The following is a 24,273-nucleotide window of genomic DNA, read 5'->3' as shown; positions in this document are numbered from 1 at the left end:
ACCAAGCTGTTTTGACCACTGTAGCCATGTAGTATATTTTAAAGTCAAGGAGTGACAGGCCTCCAACCTTATCTTGTTCTTAAGCAGTGCTTTTCTTATCCTGGGTTTCTTTCCTTTCCATATAAAGTTTGTAATTGCTTTTTCCATCTCAGTTAGTCTGTAATGTTCTTAATCTGTTTCAGTCCCCTCTGAGTTTTGCTACTTGTTGAAATGCTGTGGGGTGGATTATGACCCACAGCTACCCAGTATAGGGTTTCCAATAGCAGCTGTTGAGCTAGAACCACAGTTCCTGCAATTCTAAAGGCTTTGTGGTCTGGAGGATTAAATCACAGCAGGGGTGCTTTGTTACTGGTATTAAGCTGCTACTCAGCTTGGGCTGGCCCAAATGTTGATGCTTTGATGGGCAGAGGGCTGGCCTAGGCAGGAAGAGATGGGGGATGGGCTTGGTGCTTGTAGGCAGATGGGGTCTGTTTTTGATGACATCTAAAATGCCTCTCTTTGTCTCCCTGTGCCTTGAGCCCCCCAATTTGTCCTATATACACGCCAATACTATCTAATGTGGCAATGAGGACCTCCCTGGGATGGACTATGTTGGTTCCTGTGGCCCCACTGGTTTTCTGAGAGCGTCAGCCCTTTGAATGGGTCTGCTCAGGCCCTGCTAAGTTCTGCAGTGGGCGGGGCCGTCCCTGGGTAGGAGCTTGGAGCAGGCGGGTGGAAGTTCAAAATGCTCCTAACTCAATAGTTTGATCCTTCAAAAAAACAAGTTCATAAAGTTGCAGCCTAATGTTTTAGGTTCGCCTAAAAGCTGTCTGTCTCCCAGGCAGGGACCCCAATTTGTGATACCGCCCCCTACTTTTTTCCGAGCCCACGTACCTGTGCTGCCCAGTCAGGGAAGCGCCACCCTCTCCTTTTCATTCCATTTTACACATAAGGTTTTGAAGCTTCCTTGTATTTTACCTAATCTTTATACCACCATCAGAGGCTTTGCTACATAGATACAAAAAGGTTTATTTTTAAATTTCAGACCAAGGCATTTAATACTATCTTATTCTACACAAAAAGTTCACAAATTATTCTAGATGATTTCTGAGGAGTGCAATTCAGAGACTTCCATTTTGTTTGCTCTCTTCCATAATGAAATAAGCAAAAACAATTTTAGAAATAAAGATGACCTTTCTTTATTTCATAGTACATTTAATTACAAATAATTCTCACTACTGGAGAATATTCTTTTAAAAATCCTTTATTATCCTAAAATTTAGAGTCAAAATTTCTTATCCTTCACTTTTTTTTTTGAAGGTGAAAGGTAGCTTGTATTGCTATCATGTAGGTAAGGAACTCGAAGGGACATATCTCAGGTCAAGTTCCCCAAACACCAGGAAACTTAGGTTTGTCTCTAAAGAATCTTAAAAAGGAGTAAGCAATATCAAGGGATAGATGGTCTATTTGAGTTAGTTTTTAATGAAGATAGCAAAGAATCTGCCACAAAGATATGTCCCAACAAGGCACCTTATTATTATCAAGAATGTATTTAATTACCCATAACAAGCTTTTACCACACATAACTTGTCACATATAAGCTAAGCAATACAAGGTTTTACTTTTATTATCTCATTCCCCGTGCATGAGAAATTCTGAGCATGTTCTTCCCTTCTGGTATTCTAACTCCAGGCCTTCGCAAATTTCATTATAATAATTTATGTTGTCTTCTTGTGCTACCCTTTTAATTTTCTGTTCAATTCTTTAATCATTTCTTCTGGTTGTTTTTGCTTCTCTACATTCAAGAACAAGTTTCAGAATCTCTTCTGATATCCACTTTAGTCTTTTCTTTCTTTTCATTGACATTTTGCTTTTTTCATGATGTCATCCCACATTTCTGGTCTTTGGTCACTGATGTCTAATGTATCAAATCTGTCCTTGTGATGGTCTCTGAATGCAGGTAGGATATATTCAAGATCATTTTTGGCATTTGAGCAATGATGGTCTGTTCCACAGTCAGCCCCTGGTCTTCTTTGAGCAGTTAATATTCTGCTTTTCCATTATGTCTTCTCACAAATGTAGTCAATTTGATTCCTGTGTGTGGTGCAGTTTATTATTTAGTGTCTCTTCTAGCCATAGTTTTTGTAAACATCCACCAAACCACATTTTGCCCTGATTGGTCTGGGTAAAAGACAGTTGGAGGAGATGCTGACAAACTATACATATGGTTCAGGTTTGAGTGGTTAACTGTAATTGTAAAAACCTGGAACACTAACCTGCATAAAAGGCACCAACTCAAAAACAGAACTGGGGAACTCTCACTACCATCATGAAGAAACAACCAAGTGTGGAGCATGTCATTTGATCCTTGAACTTCCTTGACCCAGGGACAGAAAGCTGTGACATGGGAAGAGTGGCAGAGGAGCAATAGCAGCAGAACCAAGAACCAGAGTATGAGACAGAGCCGTGAGTTTCCAAGCAAACAATGCAAGTAAAGCTAAATGATTTGGCAGGAGGCTTGCTTGCAAAATAGAGTGCCTCCTGACATTTAATTGAAGTGCAACCCATACTGAAGACTGCAATCTTCTATCTTCATCAGTAAGTATTTTAAGTTCTCTTCATTCACTTTCAGCTAGCATGGTTGTATCATCCACACATCGCAGGGTGCTAATTAATGAGTCTTCCTCTAATCCTGATGTTATTCTTCACATAATTCAGCTTCTCAGATTATTTGCTCAGCATACAGATTAAATAAGAAAGGTAAAAGAATACAACCCTGGCACACACCTTTTCTGCTATGACTCAGAACTAACTCAATAGCACTTAGTAAAGTAACAATTATCTACCCAAAAAAAACTGATAGCATGATTAAGCACTCGGCTGCTAACTGAAAGGTCAGTGGTTCAAACACACCAACTACACATGGGAAAAAGACGTGGCAGTCTGGATCTGTAAGATTTGTAACCTTGGAAACCCTATGGGGCAGTGTTGCTCTGTCCTTGAGTGTCACTGAATTGAAATTGAGTGGAGGGCAACGGGTTAATTGCCTCAGGCCCTTGAGTTCCTCTGTATATTCTTGCTGAGTACACCAAAACCTGGAGGCCCTGACTATTCTATGCAGTCCATTTCCCAGGGGTTTATGTAGCTGGGAACTTTGAGAGGTAATATAACATGCTCTCTGAAATAAAGACCAGACCTGCTTACAATAAAAGTATTAGACTCCCAAAGTCCAGTGCTTAGCAACTAAAATACAAACTCACTAAATGTGAGTAACCATCTTTGTGTCTTGGTGCAGTCTCCAGGGGACTTGACTTGGATATAAGGGGAACTAAAGGAAATAAGCTGATATACACACCTTTTGTTGTGTCCAAAGTAATAAAAGTCCTTTGTTGTTAACCCAAGAATCCCATGTCTTTTGCCAGCATCCTTGAAATAGTTAGCAGACTACCCTGTTAGCTTTTGTTGTTAGGTATTGCTAAGTGCTGTCGAACTGATTCCAACCCATAATGACCATGTATAGGGTTTCCAAAGCTACATCTTTGTGAGATTAGAAAGCCTCTTCTTGCTCTCACAGAGCAGCTGGTGGACTCCAGCTTCGGCCTTGTGGTTGGCAGTCCAGTGCTTATCTTACAGAGTCACCACATTCCCTGTTATTTTATAAGTAGGGTAAAACCTAATCCTAGATCCAGTAATCATCCTATTACTGAGACAGTGAGCTCCCAACTGCAAATTTCTCCAAAACGTTAAATAACTTTTAAGAAAAGATACTTCCCTTTCACGCCCGAATACAATGGAAAATAACACTTACTAGCAGGCATTCTTCTAAATCCTGGCAGATTTCATTGTTCTCTAACTACTACTACCACAACATCATCCAAATCTGTTTGTTTTGCTTTATTCTTCTCTAAGTGAAAATGCTTTCTAGTATAAAAGAAAACATTTTTCAAAATTAATTTTAAAACTAGAAAGTCTAGCCACAGAGGACTAGAGGGGAGAGTGAAACATCCTGCTGATATGAAGTGAGATGTACAAGAACACCTATAGTTGCAGATAGTACCCATTTGACCTAGCTTCAATGGCTGAATCATCAGACCTCGACTAGAGGAAAAAAGAAGAGGAAAAAGTATAATCTGCTACAATTTGATGAACTTGACCTATATTTATGGATGTAGTCGCTTAAAAAAGGGAACGAATCTTTACAGCAAAGATCATTGCCACCCCCTTAGTACACAGGGTTGACAGGGATGGGCAACTTAGACATTGGCTACCCAAAATGGGAGTGGGGGAGCAACAAAAGCACAAAGTGACTGGCCTTATAAGTTTTCAAAGGGAACCTAGTTTCAGAGGGTGCGGGGAAAGGTAGAATCTCCACTGAGTGGTTTCCAACCTGTTTAGATGGGACTGGTGAAAAAAGATGGGGATAAGACTCTTGCGGTTCAATAGTGAATAATTATTATCAGGACTGACTGCCATTGTTGCAAATGTAAAGGTAGACATTTTATAACAAAAGCAGGGGAGTGGTTGATCTTGCAGTCCAGGAGCGGAAGACCCTGGGACCATCAAGGGAGAAGAGTGGAGTACAGGACCCTATCCAGAGAAACAGCAATGCCAGAGATGGAAGCAAAAATGATACCGTGGAGAGACAGAGTGGTTGGGGACTCAAGGAGGGAGAGGGGCTGTGTGGTGGCCAGGGGGCAGGTTTCTGAATTGTTATATATTCCTGAGTGCTTCAGTGTACATCAAAAAAAACAAAAAAACAAAAAATAAAACCAGAGGGAATGGAAGCGGGTGCTGTTGAACGATGATGCATGGAGGGGATTGAAATCATTGCAATGAAAGGAAATACGATAGGGTGAATGTAAAGCTAATGTTCTCCCATGTAAACTATCACTCAATTCCCAATAAAAACTTTAAAAAATTGAAAGTCTACTTGTTCATCTTTTTTAATCCTTAAAAGGGCTTTGTTTTAATAGTTTTCAAATTCTTTGTGAAGTATGAAAAGATATGTCTCACCTGCTCCAGCTGGGTGGCAAATGCTATGGTCACTGACATAATGAAGGAGTCAGTACAATACTCTGCTGGTCCAATCTGATGGTAGCCCCCCTCCTCATTCAGCACGGCCACAATGTCCTTGGGGTCAAGTCCAGAGAGGCTGACAGGTACTTAACACAGTAAAACACAATTAAACTCCTAGAGATGGATACAAACCATCACAAGATTTTTAAAAAAGCTAAAACTATGCATTTCAATTTGGTTGGCAGTTTTCATGGGAACTGTTATTAGTAAGCTTTTCTTTAACTGTTTCGAATTCCCCAAAGAACCCTTATTTAACCAACATTTTCTTTCTATATGAGAGAACTGAATGCTGAAATAAGATAAATCATTTTAAAACATCAATTAAATAAACCACATAAATAAGACATTCAACACAGGTTTCTCAACTGTGTTGAGAAACTGGGAACTAGAGAAGCAACAAGATTTGGCTAGGAAAATTAGAGTGCCTGAATAGAGAACGGAAGAGTGAAAATAGAGTGCTACAAGCAAAAGAACAGGATGTACAAGGGCTCAGAAGCAAGAAAACACATGTGATTAGAGAAATGAAATAAGATGTGGTGTGCTGGATCATAGAGCAAAGATGGATGTATAGGAACACTTAATGATGGAAAGATAAGCAGAGGTCACATCATAATGGTTTTTCTAGAATGTCATGCTGACACATTTGGGTATTTTTCTAATAAGGGAAAATCATGAAACAATGTTGAGAGGTGAACCAATAAAATCAAATAAGCTCAGTGTGAAGAAACTGAGGACAAAAGTGTTCTAAAAAGTGGCTAAACACATCCACACACGTAGGCAAAACTAAAAGACTATTCAGTGTTGAGAATGCAAAAAAGTAAGTGAACACTCCCAGTATCAGTACTTAACAGTATGTTAAGTGTCGTCAAGGTAGTTCTGATTCATAGTGACACTGTATTGGGTTTCTGAAGAGCAACTGGGTGGGTTTCAACCGCCAACCTTGCAGTTAGCAGTCCAGTGCTTATCCTACAGCACCACACCAGGACCCGATTGGTAGGTATTTATGAGTATAATTTTTTGAAGATGATGTATCAAGGCTTATCAAAATTTTATATGTGCATTTCCTAAAACCAAGCAATCCCTCTTGTGGGAGTTAATCCTAAAGAGTTAACATGCTTACTGAAGCTCTGGCTAAAAACAGTAAAGTAATTGGGAGAACAGATGGCTGAGTCAGAGACCTATGCTCTAATCCCAGATCTGTCATCTACTAGTTGAATGGAAAAATTGCACTACCTTCTTTAGTCTCCATTTTTTCTTCTATAGAACTTATGGGGCTATTGAATAGATTAAAATAAATAATGAAAGTAGAGCACTGAACACAATTTCCAATATATTAAAGCATATTATTAAGGTAGCCGTTATATAGTGAGACTCTTGGTGTGGCATTGTAGGATCAGCACTGGACTTCAAACCACAGGTGAGCAGTTCAAACTTACCAGATGATCCTCAGAAACCCTGTACAGAATCACTGTGAGTCAGAACTGACTCAACAGCACCTAACAATTTCAAGATCCTCGAAAAGATTAAAGAATTGTTTCAGGCTAAAGTAGAACCTAGAGACATGACAACATACCTCTTTCTAAACTAGATAATTTTGGTATAGAAAGTATCATAAAGACAAGTGGTGAAACAAATATAATTAGAGGATTAGATTGGGCTGTTGTTTAGTGTCAACAAGCCAATTCCGACTCATAGCGACTTTGTATAGGGTTTCTGAGAAGTGGCTGGTGAGCTTGAACCTATGACCTTGCAGTTCAAAATGACCTTTCAGTCAAGCACATTAGCCCCCAGCGCACATTAGGGCTCCCTGCAGTTAGCAGTCCAGTGCTTATCCTACAGCGCCATTAATGCTACATTAATACATCATCACTGACTTCCCAGTTTTGATGACTATATCCTAGTTATGTAAAAGAATGTCATTTATTTATAATGAAACAAACACACATATATTCAGGTATATTGCTGTTATTGCTGTTATTGTTAGCTGCCATCAGGTTAGCCCTCTGACTCATGGCAGGCAATCTCACACACAATGAGGGCCTGGTCCAGGGCCTCCCCGATCATCAGCTGTGGGTTGAATCACTGTGCTCCACAGGGTTTTCACTGGCTGATTTCTCAGAAGTAGAATGCCAGGTCTTTCTTGTTAGTCTGGAAGGGTCGCTAAAACCTGTTCAGCATCACACCACCACACAAGCCTTCACTGGCAGATGGATGGTGACTATACGTGAGGTACGTTGAGAGGGAATCAAAACTCTGGTCTATCTTCACTAAAGGCAAGAATTCTATCATTGTTCCACTGTTCAGATAGATACTTTAGGTAATCAAATTACTCTCAAATGGGACACGAAAAGCATTCTTCCTAATAACATAGTTTCAATTTTTCTGTAAGTTAGAGATTGTTTCACAACAGGAAAAATTCTAAGTATATTTTTATCTAAAATATCTGTTGTTTGCTATTAAACGTCACTGGGTCAATTATGATTCACAGCAACCCAGCACAGGGTTTCTGAAGCTGTACATCTTCATGGACACAGGCAGCCTCATCTTTCTCCAGTGGAACAGCTGGTGGTTTCGAACCACTAACCTTGTGGTTTGCACTCGAGACCTAAAATAATTAATAATAAAGGCTCTGGAATCTACCCTCTGAGTTCTTATCCTCTCTTCACTACTTAATGGCATTTTGGTAAAACACAACATCTCTGATAGTCAGTTTTCGCAACTCTTGAAATTATGGAGTCCTGGTGTGGTGCTGCAAGTTAAGGCACTGGACTGCAAGGTCTGTTTGAACCACAAGGTCAGTGGTTCAAGCTCACCAGCAGCTCCTTGGAAACCCTATACAAGGTCCCTTTAAGTCGAATGACTGGACAGCACTTAAGAACAAGACCACCACCAGAAGCCATCCAAATATAGATGTACAAGAAGCAGGTGGATATTTGGGTCTAAACACCTGATGGGGGAGAGGAGAGGAGAGTTCTTCAACATAGAAAGAGTATAACTGAAACCAAGGGAATAAAAGGAGATGAGAAGAGGTGTCTTTAACTTTTAAAGGTTGGGATGAAGAATAAAAATCCAAAGGTTACTTGAGAGTTAGCCATAGAAACTGAATAAAAAATGGCTTCTGTTAAAATTCTAAGCTATGGGGCGGGGAGAGGTAGAAGAACAAGGTAGACAGGGGAACAATGAGACAGGTTTACATGGGCTAAACGGGACAGAGGTAAACAGTGATGCATGCTCAACCTTGGAAAAACAGGGCTCTGTGCTACAGGGATCTAGGCATAGTTTGAAGAGCGGAAATAATACTAACATGCTTGACTGTCTTATGAATATTGGTTTCCCTTGCCTATATAGTTATAAAATAAGGCACTTGAGTGGGATAGAAAGGAATGTTGGGAAACATGATCACAGAAAGCTTGTAAGCCGGTCTTCAGCCTATAACTGATTGTAATATCTAAAAGGGGTTCTAGACTTGCCCAGTGAAAACAGGCCTCTTGCGGAGCTTTTGCAGTGTATAGGACCTTAGGTAGAATCCTGAGACCCATCCACAACCTTCTGAGGTGGGACATTCCCACTAAAAAGGAAAAGCACACCAGCCTGGAACAGCTAGAGTGACAGAAGATACATCTTCAAAGAAAAATCATCAGGAAAAACCCAAAACAAAAATGGCAGCATGACTGGCTACTACAAGAATAAGCAAGCTGTTCAACAGGAAGCCATCAAGGCAAGCAATCAAATCCCTTCAGGACAACCCCCCTGTAGGAATGAAACTCAAAGGGAACACATAAGCAGGCCTATAAGCTTGCTGGTGACCATATTGGTCTACTGGTGTATGGGAGAGTAGGAGAAAGGCAGCAATGAAGAAATGGGCTGAGTTCAACCATGTCCCATAGACTCCCATTGACCTGAAGATGAGAGAGGGAAGAGGAAGGGCTGGTTGGCCCAAACTGGGTGAGACCTGGGGACTCCTGAGCCCATGGACAAGGATATAACCACGGAGGGCTAGGGCTGAGAGTGAAGCCTCAGCAGATATGAAGTGAAGGGAGATGCACAAGAACTCCCAAACTTGCAGACAGTACCCATTTGACTTAATCTCATGGCTTGATAATCCGAACTCGACTAGAAGAAAATTAAAAAAAAAATTTTGATAAAGAAAACGAGTTTAAATTGTTGCAGTTTAATGAACTTGATATGAAGTGAGGGGAGACGCAAAAGAACAACCAAACTTGCAGACAGTAACCCATTTGACCTAGCCTCGATGACGTGGTAATCAGAACTCAACTAGAATGAAAAAAATAAAACAATTTTTGATAAAGGAAATGTAGGTAAATTGCTACAATTTGAGGAACTTGACCTACATTCATAGAGTTAGTAACTCAAAATACCAACAGAAAGGGAAGGAGTCTGGCTACCTAAAATGAGGGGGCGATAAAGGCACAAAGTGACTGGCTTACAAGGTTAAAGAGGGAGTTTAGTTTAAGAGTGTGTGGGGGAAGAAAGAGTCCCCATTGAATAGTTTTCATCTTGCCTAGCTGGGTGGTCTGGCTAAAAGGGATGGGGATAAGATTCTTACGATTCAACAGTAATTTTTATCGTAACTAATTGAGACTGTCACAATTGTAAAGGTAGCAGTTTTGTAACAAAAACAGGGAAGTAGTTAATTTTACCGTCCAAAAAGAGAGGACCCTAGGATCATCAAGGAAGAAGAGCACACGTGGAATGTGGGACTTTATCCAGAGAAGCAGCAACACCAGAGATGGAGGCAGAGATGGGGACATGGAGAAAGGGAGCAGCTGAGGACTCTAGATTCAGAGAAAGAGAGGGACTGAGAGCTGGCAGCCAGGAGGCAGACTTGGTGGTACAAATTATTATACGTGCCTGAGTGTTTAAAAAAAAAAGCTTAAAGGAATAGAGAAATACTATTAACTGATGTTATATGGAGGAGATTGTAATCATTGTAATAAAGCAAAATATATGATTTGTTGAGTGTAAAACTGATGATCTGCCCTGTAAATTTTCACTCAATTCACAAAAAAACTTGTAAAAATAAATAAATAAATAAATTCTAAGCTATAATTTTTATAATCTAAAAGGCAATTTTCAATTTACAACTAAACTTTGCATAACAGACAGTGATTTATAAATTCACTGTTCTCAACTAAGAATATATTAGGGGCTTCAAGAAGTTCGTGGAAAAATTCCATTATCTTTTAATTACAACTTTCTCTCAAAGTTTTTGAGGAAGTCTTCAATTCAAATATGCCCACATATCAATATTACGAATGTCAACTATGCATGTAATCCCAAGGCATTACATTCAATTTAACTACAAGGAAATACTGTACAAATCATACTATTTAATTTTCATTATTTGCTTCTATCTACAAATACTTCCCATTTCTATAAAAAAAATTTATCTTTCTCCTCCACATAAAGACATTTTCACACATGAAAGAAATCACCACACAGTAGAGTGGAAGAGAACTACCTCATCCAATTTCATCTTTTTATACACGTGAAGACTGAACACAGAACTAGCTCAAGACATATAAAGATTTGGTTAAAACTACAATAAACAGAACAGCCTGCGATTTTAGACATGCAGAAGTTGGACAATGAATTTGGAAGACGGAAGAAGAATCGATGCATTTGAATTATGGTGTTGCAGAAGAATTTGAAAGTACCAGAATGTTGCTTAGAAGCAAAGATGGCGAGACTTCACCTCTCGTTCTTTGGACATGTTGTTGGGAGGGACCAGTCTCAAGAGAAAGACATCGTGCTTGGAAAACTGAAGCGACAGCAAAAAAAGACGGACTATCTCCCAACAACATAGACTGACACAGTGGTAGCAAAACTGGGCTCAAACATGACAATTGTGAGGATGGCACAGGACCAGGCAGTGTTTTGTTCTGTTGTACATAGGGACACTATGAGTTGGAACTAAGTCAATGGCACTGAACAATATACTCATTTAAGAAGAAAATTTTTCTAAATAGTAACTTTCAAAGACAATACAAAATTTCTGGATTTTTTTTCTGCTATATGTCAAATTTGGAAAAAAAAAAGCTTTTCCTACTCTTAAAAATAAACAAGGGCTTAGAGCAAAAGTTTTACACATGAACTAAGGTCCCAGAGTCCTGGTATGGTACTGTAGGATAAACACTGGACCACAAGATCAGTTTGTGGTACTCACCAGCCGTTCCTCTCGGAAACCCTAGACAGGGTCACTATGAGTCAGAACCAACCCAATGGCACTTACCAACAATGTCACAACCCTCCTCTGATGCACTAGAGTAAAATCAGCTTTGACTCCTGTGTATATTTCCTGACAGCAGCTCCCCTCCTGAAGTTTTGATTCAAAAATAGAATTTCTCAGAGAATGCCCTTAGAGATGATGTACAAACCTTTTCCATCTCGAGGGGGTGCTCCCTTTGCTTTAAAACTATCCACTGGTGCCTTTGTATCTGTTTCCAAAGCAATGCTTATCTGTATTTCAGACTTGAACTTGGTGTATTTGTTACTTAGTAACTGGTACCATTTTGGTGCCTAGAGAATAACAACAACACACCTCAGTTGTTAGCAGAGGGGGGAAAAAGTACTGCTAAACGTTCTCTATAGTTCTAAATAAATCTCCTATAATGTCTCAGGACTTTCCTCTCTTTTAAAATATTTTTTTCTCGCACATTTTCCAAAAACGACATTAATCCTGCTTAGGAAGTCTTCAACTAAATTTCCCTTTGAAAAAACTAATTAGAAATTTAGATTGTCTTCCTTGTTTCTATTCCTATGCTTCAACAGGTAGAATGTCAAAGACAAGAAAACAAATGTATTTGTTACTTTTAGCCTTAAATCATGTCACTTCATTCCTTAAACAGCAAAAGCTACTAATTTTCACTAATTCCTACTTTTCCACATGTCCTATTATACCTTTTCTGCCAAACATATTTATATTTTATTCTGCTAAGCATCAAAATAAAAAGAGAAAATATCAGTGCTAATAAAATAGTTACAAGATACTTAAGTATGCTTAAGGGTAGTTCTGGGTTATATATGATTGATTTTGAAACATAAAGTCCTTCTCATAGAATGAAGTATCATACACCACCTGAATATATCCACTGAGATGTTGGCTAGTAGGAACAAGTCAGACTTAATACACTATGGAAAAATGTTGCTTTCATCGTTGGGCTAATGAGAAGACATTCAGGAGAATTTTTATTTCTCTGTTTTCTTTTTTGTGTGGAAAATGGAAGGAATACATATACCAAAAATATGTTTCAGGAAATTTACTGTGTTGGGAATTCAAAAAGCATAAAGCAGGGAGACCAGTTTGAAGGCAGTTTAACAGTAACAAAGGTGGAAATTACAGTGATTTAGCATGAGTGGAGCATGAGATGCTACTCAGAAAAGTGGTGACAAGCAGAAATGGTAGCAGAGGCAACAGCATATAGAGATAGAGCAGCTGAAGACTCTAAGCCCATGGACTAAGAAAGGCTGCGAGCCTGTGGGCAGGAGGGTGACTTGCAAAATGTGCCCTTTGGACATTTAAATTAATATGTATTTTTTGTTTTTATGTGTACATATTTTGGCTTTGTTCATTTGTGAAAAATAAGATATAAAAGGGAAGCCACAGGGTGGAAGTAGGATAACTGTTGTTGCAAGGAGGGGAGTGTAATCATTGAGCTAATAATAAAACATATGATTTGGTTGAAAGTAAAGCTAATGATCTTGTCTGTTTACCTTCACTCAATTCACAATAAAAAGTTTAAAAAAAAAAGTAAAACTCAGGAATTGAACATGTTGCACTTGATGTAACAGCAACATGGGCACAGGTTCAGACTTAGCAAGAAGTTTCTTTAAAAAAGATAGTTCTAGATTAAAGCCATGTTTTAAAGGTTCAGTTTTCTAAGTCAAATTCATAAAACAAACACAACTGCATACTGGCTCACCATGACCTATCAGGTTCAACAGTTCATGTTTTAAACATTAAACAGCTATTTCCTAAAAGCAATCAATTAACATTATCATTAACAAAATGCCTTAAAGGGCAATACCTGCTTTGTTTCTTGAGCAGTTCTTAGATCCAGAACAATGTAACCTATGGTTTCCTTGGCTGAAGATAATGGATCCAAGGCAAAACACTGAAGTTTGATAGGAGTACGCTGTAACCTATAATATAATATTTATGTTATAAACAAAATGGTTTGTAATACTGAATTTGCTTTCCATCAGCCTTTTTTTCCAGTGCCTACTACTAGAAGCCAATTGTAATTCAGTTGGATAAGTTACTTTCACTCTATATCTGAAAAACCCTTTACGCACAGAATGAACTATTAATTCTGTCAATTTCAGACTCGTGGTTTGGTACTGCTGGATAAGCACTGGACCACAAGGTCAGTTTGAACCACAAGGTCAGTGGTTCAAACTAACCAGTCACTCCTCAGAAACCTTATATGGGTCACTATGAGTCACAATCGACATGACAGCATTTAACAATAATCTATACAACAATGAGTAATATATAAAACATCAAACGTTAGTCTTTCTTTTCTAAGACTATCATGTAAGCTAATAATTCTCAAACTTCTGTAATGTTCAGAACACTTTTAAAGCCAACATTTATCATGAATCCTCGTGATTGATTTTAAATAAATTTTCTTATACTGTTACAAATATATAAAACTACAAATACACATATATGCATACAGCTCTTTTTATAATTAAAACCAAAATTAATTTAAGAATTAAGTATCATGAAACCATAACTATTAAAATTTAAAATAACTTAAATGTAACAGAAAACAGTGTTTTGCAAGCATGATATTGACTTAATACAGCACAGGCTCTTTTTCAGTTTGAGACCCTTATGGTGGTTTACACAATGAGCCAATTAGATTCTCCCATCAATTTTATTTACTGGAATTACCATAAAACCTACATTTCCAACCCATATTTCTATTTGCAGTTGTTGTTGTTGTTAAGTGCCATCAAGTCGGTTTAGACCCATAGAGACCCTGTACAGGGTTTTCCAAGGAGCATCTGGTGGGTTTGAACTGCTGACCTCGTGGCTAACAGTCCAGAGCTTGTCCTACAGTAAGTACCACACCAGGCCCTTTATAGTGGGTAGGCATCCTAACAGAACTTCTAGAGTATCTTCAGTCTTACATGAGTCAAAAGAAAAGAAGGTAGCTTGACTCTCAAACTAGACTGCCCAGGTTCTATCACTATCCAGCTGAGTCACTTGAGACAAGTTACTTAACCTCTAAGTCTCAGTTTTCTCATCTGAACTATAAAAAAAGTAACAAGAACCTACTTCTTGGGGCTGTTCTGATGTTACAATGAATACAAACTTTCAGAATACAAAGTGTTCTGAAAGTTCCTGGCATATTTTTTTTAAAAAAAAGAAAAGAAAGAAACTCAATCAAGTATGTAATTAGTATGAAAAAATAAAAATTTATGCCAGTTTAAATCAGAAATAACAGTCACACAGCTCAGAAAAGGTGGGAATGGCTGCACAACTCTGAAACAGACATACAGAGAAATGAATTGGTGTATTTTTTTCTGTTCATAGTCTCAAAAACAAATTACTTAAAAAGAAACTATTAGCCACCTGTGCTGATGAAGTGCTTTCCTGTCAATTTCCCAGGCTAACTCAGTAGCAAATTCAGGCTGATCAGTATGGTCCACAGGATCTGTAGCCAGTTGCTCCCCATCAAACTTAGCTTCCACTATGAGCATATGCTTTGGACGTTTTGGGAAATGACGACCTGGAAGAACAAGACTACACCGATTACCTGGAAATACATAAAAATCAAACTGATCATTTACAGTACAAGGGGCTTAAAAAATTCATGGAAAAGTGTAATTAAAAGGTAATGGAATTCCTTCGTGAACTTTTTGAAGTCCCCTTGTATGCTTTTAAAATTGACACGTTACGGGTGTTAACTTATCATACATTCCGTATTATCCGAAAATATACTACCACACACTCACTTTCATGTTTTATAAAAAATATAAACATTCAGAACACATGCTTCTAATAAGATGCGGTGGATAATAAGAGTCATTAACCAAGGCATTCACAAGGGAAACTCATTTATTCAAAAGTTTTTATTTAGCACATATCATTGTTTAGAATCACCACTCACTAGTTAGTCAGTTCGTCATACTGTGATGCCTTTCATGTGCGTACGATGCTGAAAGCTATTTCACTGGTATCAGCAGGGTCACCCATGATAGACAGATTTCAGTGGAATTTCCAGAACTAAGCAGACAGGTAAGAAGAATCTGGTGATTTACATCTGAAAAAATCTGGCCAGTGAAAACCTCTGGACAGCTGAAGAACACTGTTTGATATAGTGCTGGAAGATGAGCCCTTCATCTTGGAAGGCACTCATGATATAACTGGGAAAGAGTTGACTCATCAAAGTAGAGTTGACCCTACTGACGTGAATAAAGAAAAGCCTTCAGTACTTTAATTTGCTGATGTGGCATGACTCAAATGAGAAGTAGCAACTGTAAACATCCATTAATATTCAGAATTTAGACTGTAAGAAGTTTGAATCAAGGAAAATTGAAAGTTGTCAAAAATAAAACTGAAGATATTATCTTCTAGGCACAACTGAGCTAAAATAGTCTGGTACTAACCATATTAAATTGAACAATCATACAGTCTACTATGGCAAAAATGACAAATTAAAGAGGAATGTCAACATACTCATCATCAAAAAGAACATTTCAGGATCTATCATGAAATATAACGCTGTCAGTGATAGGATAATATCCACACACCCTCAAGAAAGACCAGTTAATAGAACTATTATACAACTTCAACTATCAACACTCGCGGAAGTAGCAGTCAAGAGATCAGACGACGTATTGCACTGGGCAAATCTGCTGCACAGGAACTTTTTAAAGTGTTGAAGAGCAGAGATGTCAGCTTGAGGACTAGGGTGCTCCTGACCCAGGCCATTGTGTTTTCAATAGCCTCATATGGATGTGAAAGCTGGACAGAGAATAAGGAGGATCGTAGAAGAATTGATGCCTTTGAGTTGTTGGAGGAGAATACTGAAAGTGCCATGGACTGCCAAAAGAACCAATAGATCTGTTTTGGAAGAAGTACAGCCAGAGTGCTCCTTGGAGGCCATATGGCTAAACTTCGTCTCTCATACTTTGGACATATTGTCCGGAGGAAACAATCGTTGGAGAAGGATGTCATGCTGGGTAGGGTGGAGGGTCAGAGAAGAAGAGGAAGACCCCCAACGAGATGGATCAGCCAGGTGGCATCATTGATGGACTCAGGTGTGGCGGCGGTAGTGAGGTTGGCCCAGGATCGAACATTGTTTCGTTCTGCTGTGCATGGGGTCGCTATGAGTCGGTTCCGACTCGATGGCACCTGACAACAACAACAACATACAACTTCACAAACAACCACTCATGTCAAAGGTAAAAATTACACAGTCTGAATTGATCAAAATGCATTGATAACTGCTGGTACTTAAAATACAAAAACTGGTAACAAAGAAGAAGGATCAAGAGTTGAAAAATACTGCCCTGGTGATAGAAATGATGCTAGAGACTGAGTGATAAAATTTTGCAAGACCACTAATGTAGTCATTGAAAATACTTTAAACAACATAAACTGCCACTATACATATAGACCTCACCAGATGGAATATTCAAAAGTTAAATCAACTTTAGGAAGTAGAAAAGCTTAGTATTATCAGTCAGAACAAAAACCATGGCCAGTTGTGGAACAGACTATCAGATGCAAACTCAAATTAAGGCTGAAGACAATTAAAACAAGCCCATGAGAACCGAAGTACAACCTTGAGTGTATCCTACCAGAAACCATGTCAAAAACAGATTTGAAAGACCTGCAGAAAAAAAGCAGACTGTTTGGCTGTTTGAATATCAAGCAAGCTGTTTGCTTTTGGAGGCATCAGGAGAGAAAAGTCAGCCCATCAGAGAAAACACCTTCTAGAACTGAAACTCAAAGGGAACCTGTGAGAAGTCTAGTATGCTCGTTATAATCAACTGAGTCTACTTGTGAGTGGAATTGGGGGAAATGCAGCAATGAAGACATGGGCTGAGTCTGGCCATGTTCCACTGATACCCAATGACCTCAAGATGAGAGAGAGTAGAGGAGGCCTGGCTGGTCTGAAGTTTAGGGAGCTGTGTGAACTCCTGAGCCCATAGGTACTAACCTAGCCACTGAAAGTGAAGCGGTTAGCTGGTCTGAAGTGCAGGAAGGCATGAGTGAACTCCCAACTGGCAGCTAGTACCCATCTGACCTAACTTGGATGGCTAGCTGACCAAAACTAGACCAGATGAAGATAAAGATGATACTGTGAACGTGTGCATTGCTACTATTTGATAAACTGGACCTTTGCTTTTGGATGCAGTTGCTCAAAATTGCAACCATAATGGAAACATGCCTCATAACAAGCAGAGACTGTAGAAGAAATGATGCATGTGAAAGTTGGTCAACGAGTGAGGGAGACTGTAGAAGAAATCATGCATTGAAATTATAGTGTTAGAGAAGAATAGTGAGTTATGCATTAAGTTATGGTGTTAGAGAAGAATATTGAAAGTACCGTTGACTGCCAAAAGAACAAACAAATCTGTCCTGGAAGAAGTACAGTCAGAATGCTCCTTAGAAGCCAGAGTTGAGACAGTTCTTCATCTCTCATACTTTGGACATGTTATAAGGAGGGACCAGTCAGTCCCTGGAGAAGGACATCATGCTTGACAAAATGGAGGGTCAGTGAAAATGAGAAGACTTCCAGTGAGATGAACTGGCACAGTGGCAGCAGCAATGGGCTCAAGTGTAACATTAACTGTGAGTATGGTGCAGAACCAGACAATGTTTCATTCTGTTGTGCACAGTGTCACTATGAGTCCAAACAAACAGCAGGCAAAATGTTGAATGATGCAGGAAGCATCAAAAGAAAATAGTCACTGTATTAAAAAGAATTGGTTGACGTTTAACCAATGGTTGACTTTCAACCATTTCAGGAGGTAGCATATGATGAACAGCCAATGATACTAAAGAGAAGAGTCCATCAAGCTGCACTGGGGGCACAGGTGACAAACAAGGCTGCGGGAGTTCACAGAATAGCAACTGGTATGTTTCAACAAATGATACAAAATAGGAGTTCTCACTCATCCATGCCAAGAAATTTAGAAGTCCTATCTCATCAACCAGCTGGCAGAGATCTGTATTTTGTGCCCATTCCAAAGGCAGGTTATCCTACAGAATTTGAAATTATCAAGCAGCATCACTAACACATGCCAGTAAAATTCTGCTGAAGATCATTTAAAAATGCAGCAACACATTCACCGGGAACTGCCAGAAATTCAATCTGGATTCAGGAAATAAGGGATATCATTAAAGATTGAAATAGATGTATTTTGGCTGAACGCAAAGAATATCAGAAAGACATTTATTTGTATTTCACTGACTATGCAGAGAGATTCAACTGTGTGGATCATAGCAAACTATGAACAATGTTGCAAAGAATGGAAATTCCAGAACACTTAATTCCATTTATGCAGACCCTATACAATGACCAAAAGGCAGTTATCCGAACAAAACAAGGGGATACTTCATTGTTTAAAATAATGGAAAGGTGCACGCCAGAGTTACATATTACACCATGTAGCACTGTAAAATAAGCACTGGACTGCAAACCACAAGATCAGTTGTTGTTCCAGCTGCTCCTCGGAAACCATGTATACAGTGTCACTATAAATCAGAATGAACTCAATGGCATTAACAACAACAACATTCAATCTGTACGCTGAGCAAATGTTAATGATTTTACATTCTTCATATAGTCAGAGAAGCTGGACTATATGAAGAATGTAAAATCATTAACAACCTGTAATATCCAGATGTTGTGCTGGTGTGGTGCTGCAAGATAATACGAAGGACTGCTGGGCTGTAAGGTCAGTTTGAACTTCAAGGTCAGCAGTTCAAACCCACCAGTCGCTTCTCAGAAACCATACACAGGGTTTCTCTGGGTCAAAACCGACTCAATGGCACGTAACAACAACAATATGCAGATGACACAACCTTGCTTGCTGAAAAAGAAGAGGGCTTGAAGCACTAAATGAAGATCAGACAAAAGCCTTCCATATAGATCACACAATTAGCCCACAGCACCACGTATGTTAAATAAATATAAATACAAACAGAGAAAAAACAGTTTGGAGGAAGGACCATATGCTAATTTTAGATGTCAGTTTATAGCAACAAGCTCTAACTGACATCCCACTCCAGTTTTTCTAACCTGCATACCACTACAAAACCAACCTTGTGAAAAAGTACTCCCTAATGGAGTCCTGGTGTGGCGCTGTGGCTAATGCATCATTTGAACTGCAAGGTTGGTGGTTCAAGCTCACCAGCTTCTCCCTGGAAACCTTATGCGGGGTCACTATGGGTTGGAATCGATTCGATGGCACTTAACAACAACAACAATAGTATGGTGCTGTGGGTAAATTCACCTGACTGCAAGGTCAGTTTGAACTGCACGGTCAGTGGTTCAAGCTCACCAGCCGCTCCTCAGAAACCCTATACAGGGTCACTATGGGTCGGAACAGACTCAACAGCACATAACAACAATTTATGAATAGGTGCTATCTCCCTATTTCTCAGCACACTAAGTCTAAACTCCTTGGACTGGCTTTCCAAGGCCTATTCTTTTTCCAGCCTCCTCTTGCACTCTAACCAAAACAGAAACAAAAAAAGATTGCCAAGGCAATGCTGGCAATGTTCTGGAAGCTGAGTACATTTTTCTTCCTCAAGAGTAGCTGGTGGGTTTGAAAGGCTGAGCACTTAATCACTACATCACCAGGGTTCCTTACTAATTCTAGCTATGTTGTTGTTAAGTGCTATTGAGTCAATTCCAACCCATAACCCTGTATAGGGTTTCCAAGGAGCAGCTGGTGAGACTGAACCACTAACCTTGCAGTTCAAACAACTTTGCAGTCTGACACAATAGCCCACAGTGCCACACCAGGATTCCCACTCTAGTTATGTTATTGTTGTTAAGTGCCGTCGAGTCGGTTCTGACCCATAGCGACCCTGTAGAGGGTTTCTGAGGAGCAGCTGGTGAGCTTGAACTGCCAACCTTGCAGTTCAAACGGCTTTGCAGTCTGGCGCATTAACCCACAGCACCACATGGGGACTTATTATTTGCCATGATTCTCCTATACAGTCACCCTCCTCTGCCCTTGTTATCTTGCTGATCTCTTCACTTTTCCATGGCAACCTTTAATCCCTAGCCCAATACTCATTGACAAGTTTACATAGGTTATCCAGTCACCTGGAATGGCTTTCCTTCCAGTATTGCCTATCTAACATTTATTTATCACACAAGGCATTCAGACATCATTTTCACCTATCCCAACACCTTTGTTTACAGTCCATATCACCTATTTCTAATATTATATAACATCCCAACGTAGTTTCCTACACATTAATTTGTGTAGACAGACTCTCTAGGTCCTTGAAGGTAGACAGTGTCTTATTCTTGTTTGTTAATAGCATGGAACAGAGTTCTAATCCAAAAACTTGTTAATCAAATTCTAAGGAGATTTTAGTCTTGTGTTTTTAAACAATTACAACCTAACAGTTAAAATGCCACATCACTGATGGCTTTATGGCTTCTCATCAGTGTTATGTTCCAATTTTGACAAAAACTCAAAAAGTAGGTATACAATGTTTCTTTCCCCCTCTCAGCTCCAAAAAATGTGAAACAAACAAACAAATTCTAAAAATCCCAGTTGCACTAGAGTCAATTCTAACTCATGGAGACCCTGTATTTAGAGAACAGAACTGCTCCATAGGAGTTTCTTGGCTGTTACCTTTACAGAAGCAGACCGTGAGGTCTTTCAGATCACTGGGACTTTCTTCCAGGGTGCCACTGGGTAGATTCAATCCAGCAACTTTTAGGTGTGTTGTTGCTGTTGTTAAGTGCCATCATGTCAGTTCTGACTCACAGCAACCCTTACAGGGTTTCCCAGGAGTAGAGGGTGGGTTGGAACCACCGACCTTGTGGTTCCAACTGACCTTGTGGTTGAGTGATTATCCTACAGCACCATACCAAGGACTCCAACCTTTAGGTTAGTAGCAGAGCAAACCCCGTGTCACCCAGAGACCTTATCCAAACAATGTCAGATCTCCACAAATTACTTTCCAATTAAAAAAAAAGAAGAAGATCCAGCCATACCTCTGGCCTTCCCAAGATACTGACTCTTTCTTACCAATCTTGTCAATTACCTGTCAGGCCCAATGCCCTCCATTTTCCTACAACTATTCTCCTGCCACAATGAAGTTAAGCCATCTCAGACCGCACCATTCCTTGCTTTCCAGGCCTTAAGTACTTTCCGTTCTTCCTTCTGTCTAGAACATCCTTCCATCTCCTAACAAATTCCTCACAAGTCACTTCCTCTGGTAAAACATCTCCAAACTCCCCCAGAAAGAGGTGGCCACATCTTCCACATAATGATTAATTTTAGGCCCATTCTCCATGCTTCATCCTAGTTTTTAGAACCAGGACCTGTCTTATTCTTAAATTCCTAGCACAGTGCCAAACACTCAGTCCTTAGAAGTCACTCATTCAAGAAAAAAACATGTTTTCAAACTATGTATAACAGATCCACTTAACTGCAGCCAGCTAAGGTTTTTTCCTAAGACAAGTAAGGATTTCTAGTGGCGCTGTAGGATAAGCACTGGACTACTAACCACAAGGTCAGCCGTTCAAATTCACCAGCCGCTCTTTGAAAACCCTACAGAGGGTCACTGAGTCAGAATTGACTCGATGGGATTTAAAAATAATAAGACTTGTAAAGGGAGTCGCTTCCAAAATACTATTCAAATTGCAAGAAGCATATATCCAAGAAAAAAGCAAGCTTTCCAGGCACACTTTGAGCTCATATATAAAAGTCATCGGCAGGCTTCTGATGCTTCCTAGGGCAATCGGTTGTTTTGTGTTTTGTTTTTCTAAATTCTCTGGGGCAACGACTAGTCACGTTAACTATCACTTACCCCTTTCAGCTCTCATACTCCCTTGGGAAATGTTTTAATCAATTGTCTAACAGACCTCACTACGTACAACTTGGAACAAGTCTTTGGGGACCACCAAAACAAGATTACAGAGTTTTAAAATTAACAAAGCCTCGGTCTCTCGCTATTCTTTTTTAAATTCAGGAGGTAGCGTTATCAAAAGCAAGCCTGGGGCCGCTCACCTTCAAGGATGGACACAACGATGAGCAGTTGGTCGGATTTGGAGACCATGGTCGCGGTCTCCCGTCCGCAGGCGGGGTCTGCTGGAGGAAGAGGGGCCCGGGTGAGTCGCCGGAAGCCTGGGATCCCACAAAAGACTCCCCGCAGCGGCCCCGCTGCCCTCCCGCCCCGGGACCCTGACGCCCGGATCCCGCTCCTTGGCCCGGTCCCGTTGACGCCTGCAGCGCGCCTGACTCCCCTACCCCGGGCCGCCAGCTTGGCCCTTAACCCGGTCCCAATCCAAGACAAAAGTTACACAGCCGTCAGGCCTGTGAGCAGATAGAGGAGTGCCCACCGCCCGAGGACCTTTTGCCGCCTGCGTAGCCGCTTTTCAAACGGCCGGGCAGCCGCCGCGGCCACAGCCGCCACCCCGCTTCCGCCTAGCAACCAGGCCCACAGGCCTAGCGGCAGGGGTAGGCTGGATGACAAAGGATCATAGAGATCAGGGCCGTTGAGGATAGAACGCCCCTCCACTCGCTTTGCGGGCCGCCCTTTTAACCACCGTTCCAGATCCCTGGGATGTAAGAACAGTTCATTACCTCTCAGCGCCCCCTGCTAGCGGGACAGAGAAGAGCGGGCGATTTGGAGGTGGACCAGATGCGCAGGCGCACTATAGTAGTAAACGCTTCCTGTGGTCTAGTAATAAGGTTTACGGAGTGTGAATATAGCGTATTCTTTGCTTCATGCTCCAAACACGAGCTAGGAAACACGTAAATGGGAATTAATTTTAGAAACAAAAACAGACCTAGTGTCAATACAACTTAAAAATTAAGTCAAAGTAAATGACAAATCTGAACTCGAAAATCCCCAAATTGGTCTCTCACTATACCTAAAGCTATTGCGTACTGAAAACTAGTAGCGTCAATACGGTAAATACTGTTTCTGTTGGCGCCAACGCAAACTCAGAATTTCCTGTATATTACAAATTACACGAAAACTAAAAACATTGTCACGTGTGCAAGAAAATTAAAGGTATAGGTCCTTTTATTCGCAGGCCACATAGTAATAATTAGCAAAATCAAGTTTAAAATTAAGCATGATGACTAGATACCAGAGCTTCAAACCTGTCTAGTTTTGACCCCTGGTTGAAAATTTGCATCTCCCCACAGATGTCCTAAATCAGAATCTACATTTTTAACAAGATTCCCAGGTGATTCTTATATGTACAATCACACAGGCTTCTATAAGAATCACCTGGGGATCGTATTAAAACATGGATCCAGATCCAGCGTATCTGCGGTGGAAATTAAAATTCTCAGCAAGGGGTGCTTGAGGGAGCAATTAGAAGTCATGCTAGATACTGTCCACTGATATTTTTATCTTAACATCCGGGATTCAACTTTCATTTTAGAACAGATTGGAAGTCCTGGTGTAGCGCTATGGGTTAATGCGCTGGCCTGCAAAGTCAGCTGGAACCACAAGGTTGACGGTTCAAACTCACCAACTGCTCCTTGGAAACCCTTTACAGGGTCACTATGGATTGGAACCGACTGGAGGGCACTTAACAACAACAATAGAAATCTTTGGGAGATTATCTAGTTTGATTAGGAGCAGGGGAGGCAGAAAGGTACTAGGGGGCAGTTTGGACATTTTTAATATTAAACTGTGTAATAATTCTGCTTTGAAGAATAAAAACAAAAAACAACAATATAGTGTTGTTAAGTGCCCTCGAGTCGGTTCCGACTCAGAGTGACCCTGTATTGGGTATTCAAGGAGTGGCTGGTGAATTTAAACCACCGATCTTGCGATTCAAATTGACCTCGAAGTCCAGTGCTTATCCTACAGCACACACCAAGACTCCACACAATAATATATTTGTTCTTGGTAGGTGCCTTCTAGTTGGTTCCAACTCTTAGTGACCTTACACACAACAGAACAAAATACTGCCTGATCCTTAGCTTAACAATTATTGTTAAATTTGAATCCATTACTGC

General features: G+C 40.1%; 1 protein-coding gene across 1 annotated transcript in view; it reads right to left on the bottom strand.

The window, feature by feature from the left end:
- CEP120 (centrosomal protein 120kDa) overlaps positions 1-22,351 on the bottom strand; it is a 146,854-nt gene extending 124,503 nt beyond the window's left edge. Inside the window, exons 1-5 of the mRNA XM_006871631.1 lie at positions 22,303-22,351; positions 14,660-14,816; positions 13,104-13,218; positions 11,454-11,595; positions 4,993-5,141 (exon numbers count right to left, since the gene is read on the bottom strand). Of these exons, the coding sequence (XP_006871693.1) occupies positions 4,993-5,141; positions 11,454-11,595; positions 13,104-13,218; positions 14,660-14,816; positions 22,303-22,351 (612 nt within the window). The remainder of the gene's footprint in view (positions 1-4,992; positions 5,142-11,453; positions 11,596-13,103; positions 13,219-14,659; positions 14,817-22,302) is intronic.
- Positions 22,352-24,273: the final 1,922 nt, after the last annotated feature.

Source organism: Chrysochloris asiatica, unplaced genomic scaffold, assembly GCF_000296735.1.
Source record: "Chrysochloris asiatica unplaced genomic scaffold, ChrAsi1.0 scaffold00171, whole genome shotgun sequence".
Classification (NCBI taxonomy): Eukaryota; Metazoa; Chordata; class Mammalia; order Afrosoricida; family Chrysochloridae; genus Chrysochloris; species Chrysochloris asiatica.
The sequence above is the reverse complement of the archived record's forward strand: the minus strand, read 5'-3'. Positions and strand labels throughout refer to the sequence as shown.